The 24,156-nt window shown below is 40.3% G+C and overlaps 1 protein-coding gene and 1 pseudogene across 4 annotated transcripts in view; one reads left to right on the top strand and one right to left on the bottom strand.

Annotated features, from left to right (window-relative positions):
* MOK (MOK protein kinase) overlaps positions 1-24,156 on the bottom strand; it is a 110,309-nt gene that overhangs the window by 1,340 nt on the left and 84,813 nt on the right. For 3 of the 4 annotated variants that reach the window (XM_020971190.2, XM_078150405.1, XM_078150404.1), the window contains 4 exons: positions 23,286-23,464; positions 12,806-12,907; positions 11,346-11,519; positions 10,106-10,217 (listed from right to left, as the gene is read on the bottom strand). In XM_020971190.2, the coding sequence (XP_020826849.1) occupies positions 10,106-10,217; positions 11,346-11,519; positions 12,806-12,907; positions 23,286-23,464 (567 nt within the window). The remainder of the gene's footprint in view (positions 1-10,105; positions 10,218-11,345; positions 11,520-12,805; positions 12,908-23,285; positions 23,465-24,156) is intronic. The other variant, XM_020971191.2, reaches the window with a different exon arrangement.
* LOC110197352 (large ribosomal subunit protein eL43 pseudogene) lies at positions 6,465-7,047 on the top strand (annotated as a pseudogene).

The raw sequence follows: 24,156 nt of genomic DNA, 5'->3' as shown, positions 1-24,156 counted from the left end.
AGTGAAAGAAGTGAACCACATGAGGTGCTCTATTGCCCAAATCCTTCCTTTTAAGTTGTAACATCTTATGGTTCCATGAAATAACTAGTTCCTTTTTATTTTCTAGAAGCAGTATTGCAGAGCCCTTCATTTTATTTTATGTTATACCCAAACAATTTCATAGGCAGGATGTGACTATAAATGGACTATGACTGACCATTAAACCAAAACATGTGTCATTTGTATATCCAGATGAGATGAGACAGTACAATATAATGGGAAAAGCCCTGGGACTTAACAATTAAAATGACTGTGGGAATGGCCAGAAAGACAGCTAGCTCTCCTACACATACCAGACCAAAGAATTATCAGTAAATCCAAAAGCAGCCTACACTATGCATCTTCATCCAGCCTAGGACTTCACAAAAAGATCAAGAAATCTTGCAGGCGCAGAGAAAGAGGTCTTGCCAGAAAAGCCAAGGTGAGCAAGGTAAATAAGTCAGAAGCTTGCCAGTGCTTAGAGCCTCCTAGGCCTAGGGCATCTGAAGCTTACAGTGCTCTTCCCCTGGGACAGCAAGCCTGGAATGCTCCTATGACTAAGGTCAAGGTGGGGTGGGAGGGACTGAAAAACCATAGTGCTCTGATTACACGTCAAGAGTTGACAGGTCTCAGACCAAGATCATCCCTCCCCGCCCACCTTTCCAGGCTACTATCCAGACTTCTCCATCATGCCTTAGAAAAGAAACTTATTAATCCTGAAAGATCACTTCAGCCCTGGAATTACCCTTCTCCCTGAAGCTCCTCCCTCTGAATCGATGGTTTCTCCCAGAACTTCCATTTAAATATGGCAACCAGGCCAAACATCTCTTCATTTCTCTCCAGGCTGCATTCTAGACTTCTCCATTATGCCCCTGTGCTGGGTATCTTCTTCAACCCTCTCTAACTACTACCCTCTTTTTTTTTTTTTTGGCTAGGCATTGGGGTTAAGTGACTTGCCCAGGGTCACACAGCTAGTAAGTGTTGTGTGTCTGAGGCTGGATTTGAACTCAGGTCCTCCTGAATCCAGGGCCAGTGCTCTATCCACTGTGCCACCTAAGCTGCCCTTACTACCTTTCTCAGCTTCCTTTTATGTGTTGTCTTTCTCCATTAGAACGTAAGCTCCTTGAGGACAGGGATTATCTTTTTTATATTCATATTTTCAGTGCCTAGCACATGACTGACAGACTCACCAAAAGTCTGCAGCACTCCTAAATGATATACTCCAGAGAGCCCTGAAAAGCACAGGCCTAAAACCTGCCAGCATTCTGAATACAGACATACCACAGCTTCCTCTGAAGCTAGAGAGCGGAATTCAGGAGATTGAGGTTAGAACTAAACAGGCTCTGACCACATGAAAGAATGCAGGAAGGACTGGGGCTTTGTTTTGGCCCAAACCAGGTACTGAGGCTAGAGATAATAGTAAACAGAAGAACATGCTTAACATTATGAAGAAAATGAGATGTGTTGAGCCCAGAGAAACTTGAGAGACAAACCCTAAAGAAAAAAGTAATTCCAAAACAACTACAAGCCTCAGAGAAAATAAAAATGGCTTGGCCATAACAACTTACAAGAGTATCTAGAAGAAATGATGCAAGAGATAAAAAATGAAATTATAAATTAATTAGTCTCTAAGAAAGAACTGGAAGGAAAATAAATAGCTTAGAAAAGAAGGTAGAAATTCTTATCCAAGTAACAGACTTCCTGAAAATTAGAATATACCAAACAAATCAGTAACACTTTGAGAAAATAAAAAATATTAGGGCAAAATCAAAACACTGAAAATAATAGGGAAAAGAAGGTATTTATTATCAAACAACTGACCTTGAAAATGGATTAAGGTGGTATAATGAGAGGTAATTTAACAATCATCAAACTCCCTGAAAACCATGACTTTTAAAAAAAAATAGCTGAATACTATATATTTCAATAAATCTTACATGAAAACTGCTCAGAATCTACTAGAACCAAAGGAGAAAGTGAAAAAAGAAATAATGGAACAGTCACCACTTCAAAGAAACCCCAAATGAAAATTCCCAAGGACATCAAAGCTGAAATCCAGAAAGAGTTCAAATACCAAGTAACAACAGTCAGAATCACACAAGACTTGGCAACCACAACTACTAAGAAGAGGAAATCTTGAAATATAATCTTCCAAAAAGGAGAACCACAAAGGCTTAAAACCAAGAATAACTTACCATGAAATACTGAGGTGAAAAAAAATGGGCCCCTAATAGAACACAGAACTTTAATTCTTGATGAAAAGATCAGAGCTGAGCTCAAATTTTGTATTTTTTTCTTCATTCTGAACTTAACCACCAAACAAAATTGCTAAAGTAGAACAGAAAAAACTGTAAATCTCTGTTACGTAGAACTTTCTTTTCGTTTTAAGTAAATTCAGCATGTAACTAAAATCTAGCCTACTTGTCTCTTTCCCTATGGCCTTTTATTCTCCTGTTCATTTTTAAAAAAAAATTTTTTTTTAATGTCCTATTTGGTGGTGTTCAGAGAAGAAAGAAAAGGGAAGGAAAAAGGAATGTACTTGGGAAGAAAAAAGGGGGGAAATCAGTAAATAAGTGCCTACTATGTGCCAGGCACTGTGTTAAGTGCTGAGTATACAAAAAGAGGCAAAAGATAACTCCTGCCTTCAAGGAGCTTACAGTCTACATGAAGGAAGGGGTGAAGGAAGCTTCATTCAAATCTGATAAAGGAGAGTTAACAGAAACACAGGCAGCTAGGTGGCACAGTAGATAGAGCACTAGGGCTAAAGTCAGGAACACTCATCTTCCTGAGTTCAAATCTGGCCTCAGACACTTACTAGCTTTGTCACCCTGGGCAAGTCACTTAACCCTGTTTGCCTCAGTTTCTTCATCTGTAAAATGAGCTAGAGAAGGAAATGGCAAACCACTCTGTTTTTGCCAAGAAAACCCCAAATGGGGTCACAAAGAGTTGACAAGACTGAAATGACTGAACAACAAACAGAAATACAACACAGATATATAAGAGTTTGATGCTAAAACAGATTAAACAGAAATGAGTAAAAACAGGAAGAAGGGAGACAGAGTCAGAGATGGAATAGTCAGAAGCAAAATAAATTTCAACTTCAGAGGCTTGATTGTGAAGGGAGAATTAGGAGAAAAGAAAGAAACAGTAAAAAGTAATAGAAGACGTAGAGAGGAAGAGCAATGGAGTTTAAGTAGATTGCTTCAACTGTAGATCATTAATGTTAAACACACTCCCTTTATCTCCTTTTTTATAGAGAGGTGGCTAGTGTCAAAGAGGAAAAAATATATGAAGATATGATATAGGCAAATCCACAGTTAATATTCATAACCTTGAACTTGAATGTGATAAACTCACCCATGACATAGAAGACAGCAGAATCCAAAAATATGCTGTTTGCAAGAAACAGACTTGAAACATATAGATACATATAGTATTAAAATGAGAGACTGGAAAAGAATTTATTGTACTGCAGGTGAACTCAAAAAGCAGGAGTTAACTGTCATGATCTCAGATAGGGCAATAATAAAAACAAAGGGCTGAAAGAAATAAACAGGGAAACTACATTATCCCAGAAGGTATCATAGAAAGTAAAATAATATCAGTACATACACACATACACACACACACTAAATGGCATGTGTAAAGGAAAAATTGAATTACAGGAATAAATAGGAAAATGATAATAGTTATGGTCCTCAGCCAATTCCTTTTGGATCTAGACCAAAGGTTTCCAAACTTATTTGGCCTACCACCCCCTTTTCAAAAAAAAAATTACTGAGTGCCCCCCTGGAAATCTACTCTCTTTAACCCATTAATGGTTTTTGTAAAATTTGTGTCATTTCAAAAAAATGTAATTTTTTAAAATGATGTATCTTAAATTTAACAATTTATTAGAAATTTGTGAGGTTTTTCCTACATTGAAATTTTGATGATGCAATATTGCATCATGTAACCATATAGTATCACATTGTAAACAACTCATTACATGCACATAATTCCTGCCAGTGCATGCTGGACTTCCTGACAATGCACAACATGCTCATCTGCCAACATTTGCTTGTTAAGACCTGTCAGTGGACTTGAACACTGATTGGTTATGATGGCATTTTGTGTATTTATTTGTAAAATAATGACATCACTATGATTTTAACTCTGTTACACAACAAGTGAAACATGTACAAACGGTTTTTCAAAATTTTCTTCTCTTTCCTTATGCTTCTACTCCCCCCAGTTGCACCCGAGGTTACTGCTGGATCATTCCGGCACCGCCCAGGGGGCGGTATAGTCCACTCAGAACCTATGCCAAATCTAACAAAAAGGTAGACAAGATAGAAGTTAAGGACCTGAATGAGATTTTAGAAAACTTAGATATGATAGATCTCTGGCAATTAGTGAATGAGAAAGGAATATATAATATTTTAACTTATAATTTTAACTGCATTGATTTTAATCAGTAAATATTTAATCAATAGATTTTAATCAATAGATGGATAAAGTTCTGGGCCTGAAGTCAGGAAAACTCATCTTCCTGAGTTTAGATCTAGCCTCAGACACTTACTAGCTGTGACCCTGGGCAAGTCACTTAATCCTGTTTATCTCAGTTTCGTCTGCAAAGTAATCTGGAGAAGGAAATGGCAAATCACTTCAGTATCTCTGCCAAGAAAACCCCAAATGGGGTCATGAAGAATTAAACATAACTGAAAAAACAACTGATAAAGATTCCAAAATCATTAAATTATGAATTCTCTCTTAATCTAGCAATACCACTACTAGTTATATACCCCCAAAGAGATCAAAGAAAGAGGAAAAGGACAAAGATGTACAAAAATATACTTTTGTTGTAGCAAAGAACTAGGAGGATGACCACCAATAAAAGAATGGCTGAACAAAATATAGTACAGACAGTTATTGCTTTACATGAATTTGTATTACACAAATTCGACTTTATGTAAAGAATTCTGAAAGAAATCCACATTCCAAAAAAATACCTATGTTAATTTTACTGTAGTACTACGCTGTCTCTCTCCACTCCTGCCCCTGGCTCAGTGCTCTGCAGCCTCCCCGTACTGCCCCTTCAAAAAATCTAAAAACTAAAAAACTCTCCAAGTGAAAGCAAAACAAGAAACTACTGCCACTGCTGGACTTGGCCAGAGAGGAGTCCTTTGCCCTGTGTCTGACCCCTGCATGTCTTGTCTTCACTCCTTCAGTGCTTGGATACTGCATGTCTACTGCCAGCCCTTTCATGTTGTTCATCCTCTCCTGTCTTATGTCCAGCCATGACATGTCTGCCCACCATGTGTTCTTCCTTGGTTCCAGCCAGGCCCCCACATGGCTGTCCTCAGCCTCCACATGTTCCTCCTGCTTTCACTTCTCTGTCCCCAGCCTCCACATGTCCTTAAACTGTGTGTTGGCCCCTCTTCCATAGGTGCACAGTCCCTTCCTGCTTCCCTTTCTCCTCTTCCCCACATCCATGGGCAAATTCACACTACATAAAAATCACTTTACACAGAGGTCTACAGAAACGGTCTACTTATGTAAAGCAAGAACTGTCTGTATATGAATATAATGGAGTATTATTATGCCATAAGAAAAGATAAAATCAATGGATATGAGAATTCTGAAAGACTTGTAGTGTATGAACTGATGCAGGGTACAGTAAATAGAGGCAGAATATTTTATTCAGTGACTAAAAGAGTTTTTTTTAAAAAGAAACAACTTTAAAAGCTTAAGAACTATAATCAATGCAATGATCAGCTGTGATGCCAGAGACCAAGAATGAATCATGCTACCTGACAGAGAGGTGGCACACTAGAGGTGCAGAATGAGACACATATTTTTGGATGTGGCCAATGTGTAGACTTGTTTTCCTTGACTATAATTATTTGTTACCAGAGCAGGGTGGTGTTTTTTTTTTCTTAATCTGAGAAGAGATGGGAGCTAGTAATAGTGATGCCAAGAAAAAGTATCAGAAGAAAGAAGAGAGGGTCACTGAAATATTTTTTTAAATGTACAGAAGGAAATTCAGGGGGACTTAAACAGAACAGCTTCAAAACAATGTTGAATTTATTATATACTTTTTAAAAGGTGTATATAAGTAGAGATTTGGGTTTTTATAACAATCCTCTTTTTATGTTCTTTGTATGTGAAATTTTCACATAAATTGGTGTTATCAAGTTCAGAATAACAAAAAATTAAAACCAAAAGCACTGGACTGTGAAGAAAAAGATCTGTAGCCAAGGCCCAGCCCTACTACAAACTAGCTTCATAATCTTGAACAATTCATTTTATCTCTGCTCATTGTTATCAATTATTTTACAATTGAAGAAACTGCTTGCTAGTTAAGTGTTTGAGAGAGGATTTGATCTCAGGCCTTCCTGGACTTTATCCACTGAGCCACCTAGCTGCCTGGGAAGGGGGAGTAAAGTATAGTGATGTTGAAAAAATAGGTTGGGCCAGGTTGTAAAGGGTTTAAAAGTTATAGAGAAGGGCTTATATTTGATACTAGTGGTAATAGGGAACCAATGGAGTTTACTTAATAAGGCAGGGATATGGTCAGATCTGCCCTCTGGCAGCTGTGTGGAGGAAGGGTTAGAGTAGATGGAAACTTAAGGCAATACGACCAGACATCCAGTTTGAAATGTCTAGCTCTCCGAGCCCCGGCCCCACAACTGGCAACATGGCTAAACGAACCAAGAAGGTCGGAATTGTTGGTAAATAAGGACACATTATGGTGCTTCCCTCAGAAAAATGGTGAAGAAAATTGAAATTAGCCAGCATGCCAAGTATACCTGCTCCTTCTGTGGCAAGACCAAAATGAAGAGATGGGCTGTGGGTATCTGGCATTGTGGATCCTGTATGAACACAGTAGCTGGTGGTGGATGGACCTACAATACTACCTCTGCAGTCACAGTCAAATCTGCCATCAGAAGACTGAAGGAATTGAAAGACCAGTAAAATCTTCTTATCAAATATCTATAGCCCATAGTCCAACAATAAATGGGTTAATTTATAGAATAAAAAAAAAAAGAAATGTCTAAATAAGCAGATAAGTGGGACTGGAATTCAGTTGTTATAAGGATCAAATGAAATAGTATTTATAAAGCTACATGTCTGGCACATAGCAGGCACTTCATAAGTGCTTGCTCCCTTCTCTCAACTTCTTCCTGCATTCTATGATTAAGCCAACTTGGCCTTCTCTCTTAAAAAAATCAAGTTTATTAGCACAAATGGCAGAGGCATGGGTTGGAGAATGAACAATGAGGCACTGCATAAGGAGGGTGCATGGTCTCCAGTCTTCCCCACTGCACCCACCACCTTGTCAATCCTCTATTTAAAATGTGACACTCAAGACTTGAATATTATATTCGAAATGCCCCCTAACCAGGGAAGAGTACAGCAAGGCTATCACCTTCTTTATACAGAACACCATGCTGCTACTAATGAACATGTTATCAAAGGCCATATGACTAATGGATAGAGCTGGCTCCAGAATGACAGCTCTGCTTCTGGCATGTACTAGATGTGTGACCCCGGGCAAGTTCCTTAACCTCTCAGTGCTCCAGGCAGCTCTCTAAGACTCTAAGGGGCAGAACAAGGACTGATCTGCACTTGGTAAAGGGAGTTTCAAGACCTCCCTATAACCATGAAATTTCAGGCCTACATGCAAAAAAAAAAAAGATCCCCATAGTTTAAGAGGATTTTCTTTTCTGCTTTTCTCTACCCACTGTTAACTCATGTTGAATTTTCAGCTTGGTACATCCTCCAGATCTCTATCACACCACAGGTTTCTGTGTCTCTGAAAAGTTGATTGAGGAAGGACATATCTACTAACCAAATGTGAATATTTGTTCACCCAAAAGAGCAGAGCTGGTCTCAGACACATAACCCTTACTAACTGTGTGACCCTGGGCAAGTCACTTAACCCCATTGCCTAACCAAAAAAAAAAAAGAGCAGAGCTACCTAGCTATCTGAATTGAGCAAACAAAAGGCAGCACGATGTTGAGTAAAACAAGGTGGTATAAAAAGTGCTGCATTTGCAATCAGGAGTCCATGTCTGAATCTCAGCTCCAACATTTTATTTACCTTCTTTGTGCCCAAGTCTTTACCTTTCTAAGTTTCAGTTTCCTCAGCTATGAAATAGGAACAGTAATACTTGTGCTACTTATTTCACTGTGTTGTTGCAATGAAAACATTTTGACAGCCTGTAGAAATGAGCTATTATATGTAGCAACAATGCAAAATTAAAACTCAGCACATTGCAATTTAATCTCTTTAAATGTTTCCAAATCAAAGATTAACTAGTGGTTACATCTCATATAAATGAAGTAATGGAAGATGGTGGAATAAGAAGTCAGTCGCTCTTACCCTCCCTTATTAACCTCTGAAAGCCCAGAAAATATTGCCCCAGGAAAAACCTGGAACAGCTGAACCAGAAGAAAGACAGGCAGGGTGCAACAGTCCAGGAGCCCAGGTAGCTTGAGGGATCAACAAGAAAGACCCCTCTTGCCCTGGAGGAAGAGGAGCAGTACAGAATGGGAGGCATCCCAGCAACCTAGGGGAAAGCCCCACTTCAGCATACCAGGAGGAGATCCTGAACCCCAGGTGGTGGAGCAGGCAAACACCAACACCTGGACCCCCAAGTGCCTCAGGGAGGGCAAGGGAACCAATGGAAACCAGCTTGGAAAACCACCAGTTGCCTTGGCATTCTACAGCAACTGGCTCTTCCAGTGCCTCAGCAAAACTAAGGGAAGCAGGGCTCCAAGGGGCCCCACACAGGTAAACATCCTGCAACATCCATCTGAAAGGAGCTGAAGAAAGCAAAAGGGAGGAAAGGTCAGGGTGAGCAGGAAATCTCCAGGGGCCACACTACCCAATCCTACCCCTAGAGTTCCAGTGTTGCTGATTACAGCCCAACACCAGGTAAGCTGCCAGAACCCTACAGCCTCCAGCTGCCAGCATTGGAGGCCCCAGCACACAAAGCCAGTGACCAGGCCCTAGGCTCCCACACAAGAAGCTTGAGTCAGTGCCCTCTGCTCCCCCGCAAGAGAGCTCAGTCTCTTTAAAGGCCAGGAAACAGAGGGCAGCTAGGTGGCACAGTGGATAGAGCACCAGCCCTGAAGTCAGGAGGACCTGAGTTCAAATACAGCCTCAGACCAAACACTTGACACTTACTAGCTGTGTGACCCTGGGCAAGTCACCTAACCCCAACTGCCTTTTAAAAAAAAAAAGCCAGGAAATAAGCAAACACCATGAGCAGAAAGAAAGGTACGATATTATGGGAAGAGTGAAGATCAAGGCAGAAATTCTGGAGAGGACAACATTGTCAATAAACCCACATCTGGGACCTCAAAAGGGAATATGAACTGGTCTTAAGCCCAAAACTTCTCAGAAGAGCTCAAGAAGGATTTTAGAAGTCAAATGAGAGAGGTAGAAGGAAAAATGGGAAAAGAAATGAGAGGTATGCAAGAGAAAATCAATAGCTTGGAAAAGGAAGGACAAAAATTAACTGTAGAAATAAATGAAGTAATGCTTTCGCATACCTTGTAATACAGGCCTGCACAATATACAGCCTGCAGGCTGTTTGCAACCTGCAGGCATTTTGTTATGCAGGCCTGTTGCAAGAGGTAAGATGGAGAGGAATGCTTTCACAAGATTCTAGAGGAGAATTAAAACCAGTAAACAGATGTATTTTCAATAGCTCTAATGTTCAAATTTAATATCCTCTCCTTTGTAACTTGGGAACATTTTCCTGTGATGGAGGATATATGAAGTTTTGGGTGAGTTGTACCAGTGGTTCTCTATTGTTCAGACATAACAACTGCCAGATTTCCCTCAAGCTTAATCAGAAAGAGGCTGCCTTAGCCAACACTTTATTTACACATGTGCCCTCCTACCAAGAAGTCTTTGAAGTAATCATCAGTTCCAGATTCTTAGGTCCCAGGGAAGAGGCATGTAAGAAGTCTTTGAAGTAATCATCAGTTCCAGATTCTTAGGTCCCAGGGAAGAGGCATGTATTATAAACAAACACTTTATGGGGGAGGAAACAATCAGGTGTGAAGTCAAGTTCCTGACAAAATTTGTTACCTTTTTGCCTTCCTTTGAAATTTGCCACACATTTTTGAGTGATTCTGCTTCTCCCAGATGTTCTGTCAGTCCTACTTTCCTGCAGGCTACAAGAGCTTGCTTCTCTGATACCCTATGATGAATAAAAATATAACCATTCCTCTATTGTATAACAGTATACAAAGAAACCATAACTACATGCTTTCCCTGTCATAAGATATGCCTCAGTTTACCTGCTGTCAGCAACTATTAAGGGACTATCTTTCCCTAATTCACCAATATTAGTGTAATAGTCTGAATCATGGAACTAGAGATCTCATCATAATATATGTAGATGCTCAGGTATCTGTGGGAAAGCTAACAAAATCAGCTGGATAACTACACAGTTACATGACACTCTTGGACAAGCATCTGTTTGTAGTGTAATGATAAAGAGATGAAACTGCTTTTCACATTTGTGTATAGAATAAATCTCATTAGAGTCGCACTAGACATACATAATTAATCTTTTCTAAACTAATACATTCAGCTCTAATTATCTACACATGGATTTTCTACAAGTTGCTAATACTAGTCTGGCTTCAACTTGCAAATTGGTAAACTAGAGGTTGTTAGAAATTTATGTCTTGTAATCTAAAGTAAAAATTAAAACATGATGTGAAGGACCCTTCCACTGTCTAAAACAAATGTATTTGTAAAGTTTTAGGAGTAGGTATGTTTCCATCATTTTTGTTGATTCATTATATCATTCCACTCCCATCGAGGTAGATGATCAAGTGATTTAATTCAGTTAAGAGAGGAAGAGGACTATCAGGCTTAGTATCACCTGAAAAGAGAACTTTTTGCCTCACAGAAACTACTCCCCACCTCTCATTTTATAATAACACTCCCACTTTGGGGGCCAATTCACCTGAAGAGGGCCAAAGAAAGATTTTTTAAAGGCCTCTACTAGGCACATCAAATGCCAGGTGTGATAGCTGCTTTTAGGAAACAGCATGCTTAAATAAATCCAAACATGAGATGCATTAATAGCTGCTATCAAAGGATACTTTAAGCAGGCATTGTTTTGAGATGATAAAATCATAGAGGCTAGAGGAACCTCAGAAGACTTTAGTCCAGCTCATGGAATCCCTGCCCTGTTCTTCCTAATCGGTGACCCTCCTGAGGTTTCTTGCCCCTGAAGGCTGCTGGCATTGCTCCCCAGCAGTGCTTCTCTGCATGGAGTCAGACTCAGTATCCAGCAAAGATGTAAGCAGCTTACCTTTGTTCTCGGAAGTAAGAATGCTGCAGCGCCTGGTGGGCACTGATTCTTTCATCTGGGTCATATTCTACCATTGCATAGATCAGAGAAAGGCACTGAGGGGACAAAGTCGATGTCATCAGAGAGATTCCTGATCCCTTTTTAAAAGGAAAATCAAAACTCATAGCTCTTGACCTGTGTTAAAAGCCCAATGATAATAAACAACAGTGTCATCATTGAGAGGATTCAGCTGGTAAGCTATCACATCTCCCAAGAGATGGTCGTAGCTTCACAATTGCACTGGCTTAACATGGCAGCAAAGATTAGAATCATAGGTCATAAAACTAGAAGCAACCTTAGAGATCACTGAGTCCAACCCTTTTGTTTTACAAATAGAGAAACTGAGGTCTGGAGAGGGAAAGGGACTTTAGTTCACATAGCATATTTGTGACAAAATTGGGATTTAAACACAGGTTTCCTAACTCCCATCCCAGTGCTGAAAGCCCAGTTCAAAAATGAGTTTTAAGCTGTTTGAAGGAAGATGTTAGGTTAGCATGTTAAAAAATGGATCATTTAACAGGCATTTATTAAGTACTATGTTAACAAGCACTGTTCTAAACACTGTGGGATTGTCCCTGCCCTCAAGAACCTTTTGTTCTAGTAGAGTAGATATTGCAGATGTCAAAGAAGGATAAAATAATTTTTAATCAAAATGCTGCCCCACTCCTTCACCAAATGCAATGATAACATACCTTAATGAACTAACTATGGAGTAAATATGAATCACAAACTGGTTTCCAATTTTGGCTCTGCCTCCCTCTCTGAGCTGCTGAGCTAATGGTGGTAAAGAAAGCCCACTGAACACTGTAAAGAACTGCAGATGCCTAAGCCATAATTATTTTGGTTCCTCAGCCTTAGGAGCAAATGTCTCCCAAGTCCCGTTTCTTCCTTTGTAAGATGGGAAGGTTGAACTAAATGGTATCTAAGACTTTTTACATCCCTCAAGTTTTGTGAAGCACATTCAGTACTGTCTAAATATTTATGGAGATTCCAGAAAATTTACACATATTTACATGCTGAATGCATATAACAATTTCCATCAAAGGGTCTCACAAAGTATAATGTAAATATTTAAACTCTGGGCCCTGGTTTTCAAAGGGCCTCCTGATAAACCAAAATCCTCAGAAATATGCTGGTCACCCAAACTGGTCAACTTTCCTTGTACCCTTTAAAATCACAGTCTATGTAGTAACTATGCCTATACAAATAGGAATTGTTGTCTTTATAAAATGTTAGGAATAGTAACATCAACAAAGAGGATATATCAGAAAGCCAAAAGTAAATTAACAAAGGTCTTTTACTCTACATGTTTCTCTTAGGGCAAAGCTAAGAAATGTGCTAGGAATATAATATCAATACTATTAGACTTATAATTAAAAAATAATGAACAAGTTCATAAGCAAAAGGTACCAGGTGCTTACAGTTTGAATTTGTTAAGAGTTTTCTGAGGAGGTGTGCCAATAATATCATGGATTCTGGAGATTTGGTCCAGTTCATTAGCTCCAGGAAAGAGAGGCTGCAGACTGAAAGAATGTGACAAAATGGTATGGCTGGTAAAATGGGGGAAACACGTGGAGTCATCTTCCCATTACAGCTATGTCTTTTCCTACCATCTCCAGCTCTCATCCAACCCTTTTAGGGGCCCGTGAATTTCAGATTAAGAATCCCTGCTCTCATCCAACCCTCTCATTTTAAAAATGAGAAAACCAAGGCTCAGAAAAGTGACTTGTACAGGGTTGCACAGTTAGATAGAAGAGTCAGAATTTGAACTCGGTCTTATGACACCAAATCTAATGCCCTTTCCTTTACATTATGCTACCTCAAGGGCAGTCACTTAATCTAAGCCTTAGTTTCCTTATTAACGTTTGATTGCACTACCTAACTTAGAGGTTGTGAAGGTCAAAAAAGAAAAAGTATGTAAAGACATTAAGTACTCTATAAACACTGTTATTATTAACTCTGTCAGGGTTATTAAATGGGATCTGGACTTGAGATTCATTAGATAAGGAAATAAGGATAAGGATAACTCCCTCAACCAATGCAGGTTAGCAGCACATTCTCTGTAGTTTATAGTCTTAGAGAGGTTAAGTTGACTTGCCCAGGGTCACACAACTAGTAGGTATTCCCTTAATCTCCATTTCTTCTTTTTAATTCTCTTTTCCCCAGTCACCCTTATTTTCCTTAATTGCCACCCTCGTAAGTTTATCCACTGTTCTCCCCCCCTCACCTTCCACCCAAATTCATCTTGTCTATTTACCAACGCTATAAAGGGCCACCTAATCCTCACCAAGAAGCCCAGCTCCAGCTTTGACATTCTACCATGCCCTGTCATGTCATCAGTGTTCAACTATGCCAACCCTTATTGGGCATATCTGGGACTATTCCCAGTATCCTCCCACCAGCTTGAAGACCACTGTGGTGATCCTCACCACTCCCCCCACTTCACCCAACTTTCTTTCCTTGAGTGGCAGATTCAGCTTGGGTCTAGTCTAGAGACTTCATCAAAAAACAAAACTAAACAGTTTGCAAGTGGTAGGGGCAGTACAGAATAAAATGTTATTATTGTTCTCGATAATAACAACTACTATCATTTCTATACTGGCCTTTAAGGTTTATATAGTGATATAATAACCTTATAAGGTAGGTAATACAGATGTCACTTCATGAAAAGCATTCAAAAAGTCATCATTAATGTCAGTGTCAGATTGGCAGAAGATCTCAAGTGTCCAAGGGATCTGTGCTTGGCCCTATGCTATTTAACATTTTTATCAATGACTTGAATAAAGGCATGACTGGAATATTCATTAAATTTACAGATGTACTGAGAAAAAAGTCATTTGTTAAATGCCTGTTACATGCCAAGTACTGTGCTAGGCTAGAGACAAAGACAAAAAATCAGTTCCTATCCTCAAGAAGCTTACATTTTACATTCTATTGAGGGAGATAATGTGTACACAATTAAGCATATACAAAATATATACAGAATAAATACATGGTGAGTTGATGTGTGGGAGGGAAGCACTAACAGCTGGGGAGATGAAGGAAGGCCTCATAGAAGCAGCTTTGAAAAAGAAACTAGAGATTGAAAGAAACTAGGGATTCTAAGCACAGAGTCTGACACATAATAGATGCTTGCTGACTGAGAGGCTGAGGTGAGAAGAGTACATTTCAAGCATAAGAAACAAGCAGATATTAAGCTCCTATCACGTGCCATGTACTGTTAGGTGCTAGCAATAAAAAGACAAAAGTCAACCAATTCTTGCCCTTGAGAACCTTATAGTTTAGCCAAAGAACTAACACATACAAATACAAGGTAATTTTGAAGAAGGCACTCACAGCTGAGGAGAATCAGGAAAGTCTTCATGTAGAAGATGGAATTTGAGATGAGTCTTGAAGAAAACTAGGGATTCTAAGAGCCAGAGGTGAGAAGGGAGTGCATTAAAGGAAAAGAGGGTAGCCAAGGCAGATGTACAGAGACAGGAGATGTAGAGTAGTATAACAGAACAGGAAGGACAGCTTGGCTTCAACACCGAGGTTGGGGGCAGGGGAAGAGGTGCTGGAATCTGCTCATACTTGCTTGCAAAAACCAACTGTTAAATTTTCAGCCTGAGAATTTACACCTCAGAAACTGGCAAACACTACAAATCAGGATTTATCATTTTATGGACAGTCTAGACTCAAGAAAGTGATGGAGAAGATGTTTATAATGCAGAGTAAACTTTAAAACGTTCTGTGCACACATTTTCCCTCCAGAAAGCTGGCTGCAAACATTTATCATCATATCCCTGGCTGGACAATAGTATACATGAAGGGGAGTGTAATAAAGTTGGAAAAATAACATGGGGCTATGTTATGAAAGGCGCCAAATGCTAAACAGAGCAGTTTATATTTGATCCTTGAAAGGAGCTATTGGATTTTACTGAGTAGAGGAGATATATGGTAATAACGTCAGGAAAATAATAACACAAAGCTATGAGGGACAGCGAACACAATGAATGACAGTGTCAGGATCCAGAAAGATCCAGAGCATTGGGTTAAATCTAATAAGATAAAATTCAATACTGATGAGCACAAAGTGGTATATTTAGGTTTAAGAAAAAAGATTTCACAAGTACAGGATGAAGGAGGTATGGTTAGAGGACAGTTAGTCTGAAATACAAAGTTTTCATGACCTGTTGCCTCAATGTGAGTCAACAGTGGGATGTAGAAATTTAAAAAAAAAAAAAAAGCTAATTTGGATCTTGGGCTGCATTAAGAGAGTCATGGCTTCCAGGAATAAGAAGGATCAGTTGAAGGAATTGGGGAGGTTTAGCCTAGAAAAGAAAAGACTCAGGGGGAATGAAGCAATTTTCAAATATCTGAAGAACTGTTATGTAGAAGAGGAAGAGGCTTGCTCTGTTTGGTCCTAGAGGAGAAAACAAGGAAAAGCTGGAGAAGCTGCAAAGAGGTAAATTTGAGGTTGATGATAGGAAAATCATCCTAACAATGAGAACAGTCTGAAAGAGGGAGTGGGTGGCTTCCAGGGTCTTCAAGCAGAGTCTGAATGACCACTTATCGAGTATGTTACAGGGGCAATTCCTTTTGAGTACAGGCTAGACTAAACAGCTGCTGAGCTCCCTTCCAATCTGAAATTTCATGATTCTGTGAAGTTCAGAGGCAAAATGACTTGACCAGTCATGGAGCCAACACAACCTCTCCCTCTGAGCTCTACCACTTCTGATGCCATTCTCTTATAGTGTCATAGCCAGCCCTTGCTAATATCTTTTAAAATCTAAATGGATTGGTCAGTTCTCTGTAGATCCACATCAGTCCTTTCAAATAAATCTCATTTTTCTTCCTCAATAGAATTATTTCTTTGTGTCTAGAGAATTTCTTTCTCAAGAGCTTTCCATGTCTCCTGAGATGGCATCTCTTAAAGAATTTTCATCTGTATGATACCTCCTTGCCTTCCTCTGAAATGAAATATACTCTACTAAAATCTTGGGTGACAGACTATGCCTGGCTTTTCTCTCTTCTATCACAAACTCTTAAGTGGGAATTGTAACTGTTATTTTTATCCCAGCAATCAGTTCTTCCCTGTTGGCTAAAAAATCAGATCCTGAATAAAGTTCTCTCTTGGTGGTTCCTGTACCTTTTGAAGGATAAGCTATCATTCAAGGGCTCCACTGTAAAAATGGAAATCAAATGGCCCAGCTGGGCAGAAACAATATAATAGAATTGCCTACACCTCTAACAGCTCCGCTGTACTCCTTGGACCACTTTTCTAGCACACCAAGTTATGCTGCAGAAGTTAGAGAAGCTTTTGCAACACTGAACAAATTAGTGACCTACTCATTTTACAACTCAGTCTCTGCTGTGGAGTATTTCTCATCTTTCTTCCATATTAAGCTCTTGCCTCATCTTCAACCCATACCCAAGAAGACTCTACGTTATATGTTCTTTATATCATCTTCCATTTTCTAGACATTAATATCAGTTTATCCATTTGCCTTTAATTTCCAAACAACCCTTTTCTCCTTTGTCAATGCTCAATCAGGAACATTTTCATTCTTCCCATAAAATACTCAGATATCTTCAGGGAATAAAATCTAAACAAAACCATCCTCATGCTGACTTGAGAATAGGAAACCAGAAAAATTCTTTTATAAATATTATATCTATATACCCACTAAATTTGAACATAACTTTTAAAAAAAAGGGAAAGAAATTAGTTACTTATTTTTGGAAGAGAGCTCCAGCAGCTGTCTGGATAATTAGTTTCCCAGAGATGCCAGGCTTGTGATCACTAGAAGGATGGAGGGGAGGAGAAGGCGGAAGGGGTTGAGGGAAAGAATTCTTTTTAAAAAATTCTTTCCAATTATTATGAATTTGACAAATATCAACAAATATGATTTGTTTGTACATACAAAGAAAAACAGAAAAATGGGACTATATACAAATTTAACACAGTAGTCCCCAAACTGTCCTGCTTGTCCGTATCTCTTTCTGAACTTTATTCAGCTCACATCTATATATTTCTTAGTGCTCTTTTCTTTATTTTTGGCACTCCTATCATTATTCATCCCACAATTCTTCCCCTTCCCCCCAAAAAACATGAAAACCCTCCCTTGTAACAAATAAGTATAACCAATACAAACAGATCCACACCATGGCCATGTCTGAGAATGCTGAATAAGAAGGCTGGAAAGGTAGATTGCAAAGAGACGGAAGTAAGTGCAAGAGGAAATGAAACAAGCATAAACAGCCTTTCTAGGTTTTTGGCTGCGAAAAAGAAGAGCTAGGTGACGGCAGGATCTACTGAGAGATGTTTAAGGATATCTATAGGTAGGTGTCTGTAGGCAGAAGGGAATCAGCCAGTAAATAGGGAGAGGATGAAGGGAAGGGGTGATTGTGGGGCAGTCTACTGAGGATAAAGAAATGGTGACCCAGAAAATGTAAGTGACTTTCCCAGAAGCCACACAGACAGAAGAAGCCAGATGAACTGAAGGCTTTCTAGCTTCAAATCTACAGCCTCTTTTAAAAAAAAATTTTTTTTCAAAGACTGAGTTTCCCCATCTCTCCCAGGCTGGAAATGCAGAGGGCCCAGTCCTGCCACCAGTGGGCCTAGGTGCTTTGGCTTGTTCAGTTTTCCACCTGGGCCACCTCCTTCCTCCTCAGGCAGCCAGCCCCGCTCCCTGCCCCAGCCCCCCAATCCTGGAAGCTCATTAACGATGCTGAGCTTAGCTCCAGAACCCAATCCGCCTAGCCCACAGCAGTTCAGAACTCCCGAGCTCCAGAGATCCATCAGCTTCAGCCTCACTACTCGCTGCAAATGCAGGATCTCCCGCACCAGGCCCAGCTGGGATCGACGGCCTTTTAAGGTAACAAGTGGGATGACTGCCATGTGAGGACAGTCACCGTGCTCCTTACGGCCGGACTGCTGGGAGGAGCACAGAATCTTTCTTCTCGGCACGTTGCTCTTTCTTTCTGTGACAGATGAGCGAGTGAAAGAAGAGGCATTAAGTGCGTACTGCGTGCAGTCAGTGGGGATTCAAACAAAACAGGCAGACAGCAGCTCGAAAAGATGTTGCTTGATTGTGCTGCTTTGTCAGTTGGGGTTGCAGGGGAGAACGAAAGAAGCTAGCATTATGCCAACCAAAACAAGGAGACAAGAAAGGACCACTGAAGCACTTTTAAAATGTACAGAACAGAAGGAATTTGAGAAGGATACATAGCTGGGAAAGCTTGGAAAGTAACATGTTTAATTTCTTATATACTTTTTTCAAATATGCAATTCTCTTTCTGTCCTGCTTTGTATATGGAAATTTTCAATTTTTTTTTTGGTGTTTGTAAAATTCAGAATAAAATAAAGAATTTTTAAAGTTTAAAACAAAAGATCTCCTAAGGCATGAAGAAGTTGGAATCTGAGTGGAAGAAGTACCCAGATCAATAAAAAATACTGAATACAAAAACCAAAATAAAGTGGAAATCAGTTCTCAAAATAAGCAGTAGTTTAGAATCAAATGTTTATGCTTTTCAAAGCTTTTTCTTCTTGATTAAAGGTATGCTTATCTTAAATTCTGAATTACTAATGTAAAACTATTGTATTAAAATCTACTAACAAATGTTGGCTCTTACCCTCACCCATTTAATTCTACTGCCCAACTTTTGAATGGGTACAAACCCACCTAGAATAAGCATTTTCTCCATGTTATCTTTCCTGTGTAACTGTCCTCCACCCCTCTCTCTCCTCTCACTTTCTGTGATCAGGATTTTCAGATAGTCTGGTGACTCTTAGATGATCTCTCTTTAACCTATTTTCCAGAATAGTTGTTTTTTGATAGTACCTTACATTTTCTTCTGTTTTCAATCTTTTTATTTTGTTTTAATGTTTCTTATTGTCTCATGGATACATTACTTTCCGTTTGATCCATTCAATTTTCTGACAATTCAAGTTTTTTAAAATTTTTTATTTTTAGGCAATTGGGGTTAAGTGATTTGCCCAGGGTCACACAGCTAGTACATGTCAAGTGTTTGGTCTGAGGCCAGATTTGAACTCAGGTCCTCCTGATTTCAGGGCCGGTGCTCTGTCCACTGCACCATCTAGCTGCCCCTGACAATTCAGTTCTTCAATCCTTTACTACCATGTGTTCCAAGCCATTAATTCTCTTTGACATTCATTCCTCCCAGTGGTCATCTCATGTCATATAACATAACATTTTTCATTTTTTATTTCATTTCTTCTAGATACTCTTTTTTTTTTTAAGGCAGTTGGGGTTAACTGACTTGCCCAGGGTCACACAGCTAGTAAGTGTCAAGTGTTTGGTCTGAGGCCGGATTTGAACTCAGGTCCTCCTGACTTCAGGGCCAGTGCTCTATCCACTGTCTTCTAGATATTCTTTAAGAGTCCTTATGGCCAGGACATTCTTTTCTCTTATGCTCTGTTTGGGCTTACTCTCTTCTTCGCTTACCTTTTGGGCTTCTCCCAAGCTATCATAATTCTTTCAATGTGTTTGGCATTTCTTTCTGGTTATTCCTGTTTCTAGTCCCTGTTTCAGGATTAGGGCTTTGTGCTGGAGTCACACTCTGCTTCTTCCCACATGCCCTTCTGCAGTATTCCTGGTTTGGGCTCAGTCTTCTGGTGACTCAACTTAGGTTTTGACCTTGTCTCCCTCCTGTTTGCACAGTTCTGAACCTGGAGCTGGCTCTGTCCCTTGCTGTGAACCTGACAGGCCTCAACCAGAGCTGTCGAGTACACTGGTAGCAGATATTTTCTGGTCATTTTCCCTGCTGTGGCCTGAGCACTGGTCCAGAAGAAGCTGCGCTGCCAACAGGAGGAAAGACTGCCAGGGGCCAGGCTAGGCACTTCCTTCTGCTGCCTCACAGCCAATTATCTCAGGTGAGAAGCCCTCAGACCACAGATACACTAGAGCCCTGAGCTTTCAATCTCCTGATAGAAACAATGTATCCCTTGAAGAAAGGCTTCTGGGCCCAGAGAGGCATCTTCCATCTACTACAAAGCAACCACTTACATATGTAGCAGCAGAAGACATTTTCCTCCTCCTTCTACCAGCTCCGTCTCCTAACTGGGATATGGAGAACCTCCGGCGCAAAGAGCAGCCCTCCTTTTGACATCAGGCACCCTCCCACTCACTGATGAACCTTCCCACACCTGGTCATACCCTTCACATCCCAGTGAGACTCAACTCCTGTAGATCATTATCTGAACCCCATTCCACACCCCCTCCCACCCAACTGCCACTCCCATCCTCCTCAACCCTCCCACCCCAAAGTTTGACCCTAACTCCACCCCACCCTTCCACTCTGCCTTGTGGAATGCCTGGGCCATAGGCAACAAACTTCCCGTCATCTTAAATCTATTCCTCTCTCACTCCTTCCTTCTATTATTTCTTACTGAAACCTGGCTTCCCCCTGATGATACAGCCTCCTTGGCCACCCCTTCCAGGACTTACTGTACTTCACTCATTCTCTTCAGCTCCCTAGTCAGGACAGGGGAGATGGAGGGCTCCTTGCTTCCCATTGCCACTTCCAGGTTCTCCCCTTCCCCCATCATCAAGTAATCTCTCTTCTTTAAGTTCCATACTATACATCTCCCATAGCCTGAAAAATTCCTCAGCTGATCCTTCCATCCCTGCTATAACTCTTCTGCCCTAGGTCGCTAACCTCCTTGAAAAGGCCATCTACAATAGGTCTCTCCACTTTCTCTCCTTTTCATCTGGCTTTTGACCTTATCAATCCACTGAAACTGCTCTCTTCAAATGCAATGATCTCTTCTTAATCCTCCTTCTCTCGTCTTCTTTTTAATTCTTTCTTCTCTCTAGGTTTTTGGGACACCACTCTCTCCTGGTTTTCCTCCTGTTTGATGACTACTTCTTTCATGTTTGTTGGATCTTCCTCCAGATTACACCCTGTAACCACAGGTGTCCCTTAAAGTTCTCTGCTGGAGCCTCTTCTCTTTTCTCTCTATACTACTTCACTTGATCTCTTCAGCGTCTATGGATTTAATTTCCAGCTCTGTGCTACTAATTCTCAAATCTATCTAGCCTGCTCCAGTCTGTCTGCTGACTTCCAATCACCTATCTCCAGCTGCCTTTCAGACATCTCATCTTAAACTCAACACGTCCAAAACAGAACTCATTCTCTTTTCCCCTAAACCCATCCCATTCTACCTTCCCTATTATTGGAGAGGGCTCTTCCCAGTTCCTCAGGCTCTCAATCTAGAAGTCATTCTGGATTCTTCACTTTCTCACCACCCCCCATATCCAAGCTGTTGCCAAGGCCTGTCATTTTCACTTTAGCAACATCTCTCAAGTATGCCCCCTTCTCTCCTCTGACACTGTCACCACTTCAATGCAGGCTCTCATCATCTCCTGCCTTGATTAGTGTAATAGCCTACTGGTGGGTCTGCCTGCCTTAAGTCTCTCCCCATCCAATCTATCCTCCATTAAGCCACAAAAGTGATTTTCCTAAAACATAGATCTAATCATATCACTCCCCCCTACTCAATAAACTCTAATGGCTTCCTACTGCCTCTAAGAGCAAATACTTAGCATTCACAACAAAGCCCTCCATAACCCAGTCCCTTCATATCTTTCCAGTCTTCTTACACCTTACTCCTCACACATACTTTCCCATACAGTGACTGGCCTCCTGGATGTTCCACAAACAAGAAAGTCCAACTCTAGGCTCCAGGCATTATCTCTGGCTATCCCCCATGCCTGGAACACTCTCCCCCCTCCACTCAAACTACTGACCTCCCTGGCTTCCTTTAAGTCCTAAATGAAATCCCACCTTCTACAGGAAGCCTCTCCCAACTCCTCTTAATTCTAGTGTCTTCTCTTTCAGTTATTTCCCAATTATCCTGTATATAGCTTGCTTTGTATATATTTGTTTGCATGTTGTTTCCCCCATTAGACTGTGAGCTGAGGCAGGAACTGTCTTTTGCCTCTTTTTGTATCCTCTGTGCTCAGCATAGTGCCTGGCACATAGTAGGCACTTCATAGATGTTTACTGAGTGATTGATTGGTCTGGCCCTCCCTTTAGGTCTGTGTCTGAGGCAGTTTCGCACTTTGCCTTACATCTGTCCTGGCTTGTTTCTGCTCTGACCATGCTTGGGCCAGGATTTTGGTCATATTTTTGTACAGTCTGGGACTGGATGGAAGAGTTTATAACTGCTTCTCAATGGTTTTCTTTATCATTATTCCTTCTGGTGTGATTTTAGAGGGATATTTGGGTAGAGATTTGGGGCTCATTTAAGAGCTGATATAATGTTATCTTCTCTCTGCTTGTCACCTTCCCCTCTCCACATACAAACCAAAGTAGTCGTGGTGCCTCAGGGGCTAAAAGCTAAACTAGGCTTGCTAATGGATCACAAGAGCCCAATTCTGACATCAAAAGCCACTCACTACCTTACCTGGTTGCTTACCCCTGAGAACAAATAATCAAGGCTACAAGCCTTGTTCTATTTATCCACTCTGATTTATCAAAGCGTCAAATTAGTCAGAGCCACTTTGGTAGAACTGTGATCAACAGTAGAAAAATGAACTCCCAAACTGTGATGCTTCCTTTTGGATGCAAATCAATGATCAGTATTTGAGAATCAAAATAATAAAAAATAAGTGGGAAATTTTCAGTTTAGTATAAAACTAAAATAAACCACAGAATTGCTTTTAAATCCATTTTTAAGGATGAAGTGGCATCAAACCACCAACACTAACCCAGACTCTTGTGATTTAGCTTATTTTAAAATCACAGAATTTTAAGAGTTTGATAGGATCCTATGGATCATCTTCTCCAATCTCCTGATTATATTTAACTCTACCATGTAAGGATGAGATGTTATTAGCATTTTTAAATTCAGCAATGTTTTTATCTTTTAAATGCTATATCTGATTATTTTACCTCATGACTTCATAAAACACACAGCCGGCACTCCACATATCCATCTTGTAGCTATAATATCCATCTGTAAGCAGACACTCAGGGGCCCGGTACCAACGAGTAGAGATATATTCTGTATATGGCTGCTTAGAATAAACACTTCTACATGACCCAAAGTCTCCCAATTTCAGAAGATCCTGCTGCAAGAAAAAAGCAAAATTTTAAAGCCCAAATAAAATGTATCTTATTCTGTAGCTTCTTTAGGGAAAACAGCTTCAAATATGCATTGATGAGAAAGTTACTAAGATATACACTTATTCTGCAAAACAACAAATCACTGGTCTTTCCTGGCACTCAGAATTCCCCTCTAACTGAGGAGGTAGGGTTTATATTTGTCGAAACTATAAACAGATATTTACAATTGCCCTGGAAATCAGTATTTGACACGTTTCCAAATGACTATAAGCTTTAAAATATGTAAAGTCATTCTACAGAATGCTAACAGTGAAATATAGACGATAACAAAAGATTTCCTCGCAGCTAGAACAAGGCATCTGAACAACCCTAGGCACGGTTTGAAAACTGTGCCCCCTGACCAATGGTCAGCAGCCACAGCACTCCCCTCCAGACTTGATGTTACTGCCCGCTGAGAGCTTTTAGCCTTCACTGTGACACGTACCCCTTACTGTATCGTCAACGGCGGGGGCTTTCTGGCATTCAAAGTAGAGATGCTGACTGGACCTGTGATTTCATCAATGTAAGTAACCCCGACAAGTTCATTCCCTCTACCAATGCAGGCTGGCACATTTTTCTGCAGTTTATAAAGAACTGACTAAAGCACAGACTTGAACCCAGGTCTTTCTGGCCCTGAGGCCAGCCCATCTACTATGCC

This window comes from Phascolarctos cinereus, unplaced genomic scaffold (genome assembly GCF_003287225.1).
Source record: "Phascolarctos cinereus isolate Bilbo 61053 unplaced genomic scaffold, phaCin_HiC Scaffold_2;HRSCAF=192, whole genome shotgun sequence".
Classification (NCBI taxonomy): Eukaryota; Metazoa; Chordata; class Mammalia; order Diprotodontia; family Phascolarctidae; genus Phascolarctos; species Phascolarctos cinereus.
The sequence above is the reverse complement of the archived record's forward strand: the minus strand, read 5'-3'. Positions and strand labels throughout refer to the sequence as shown.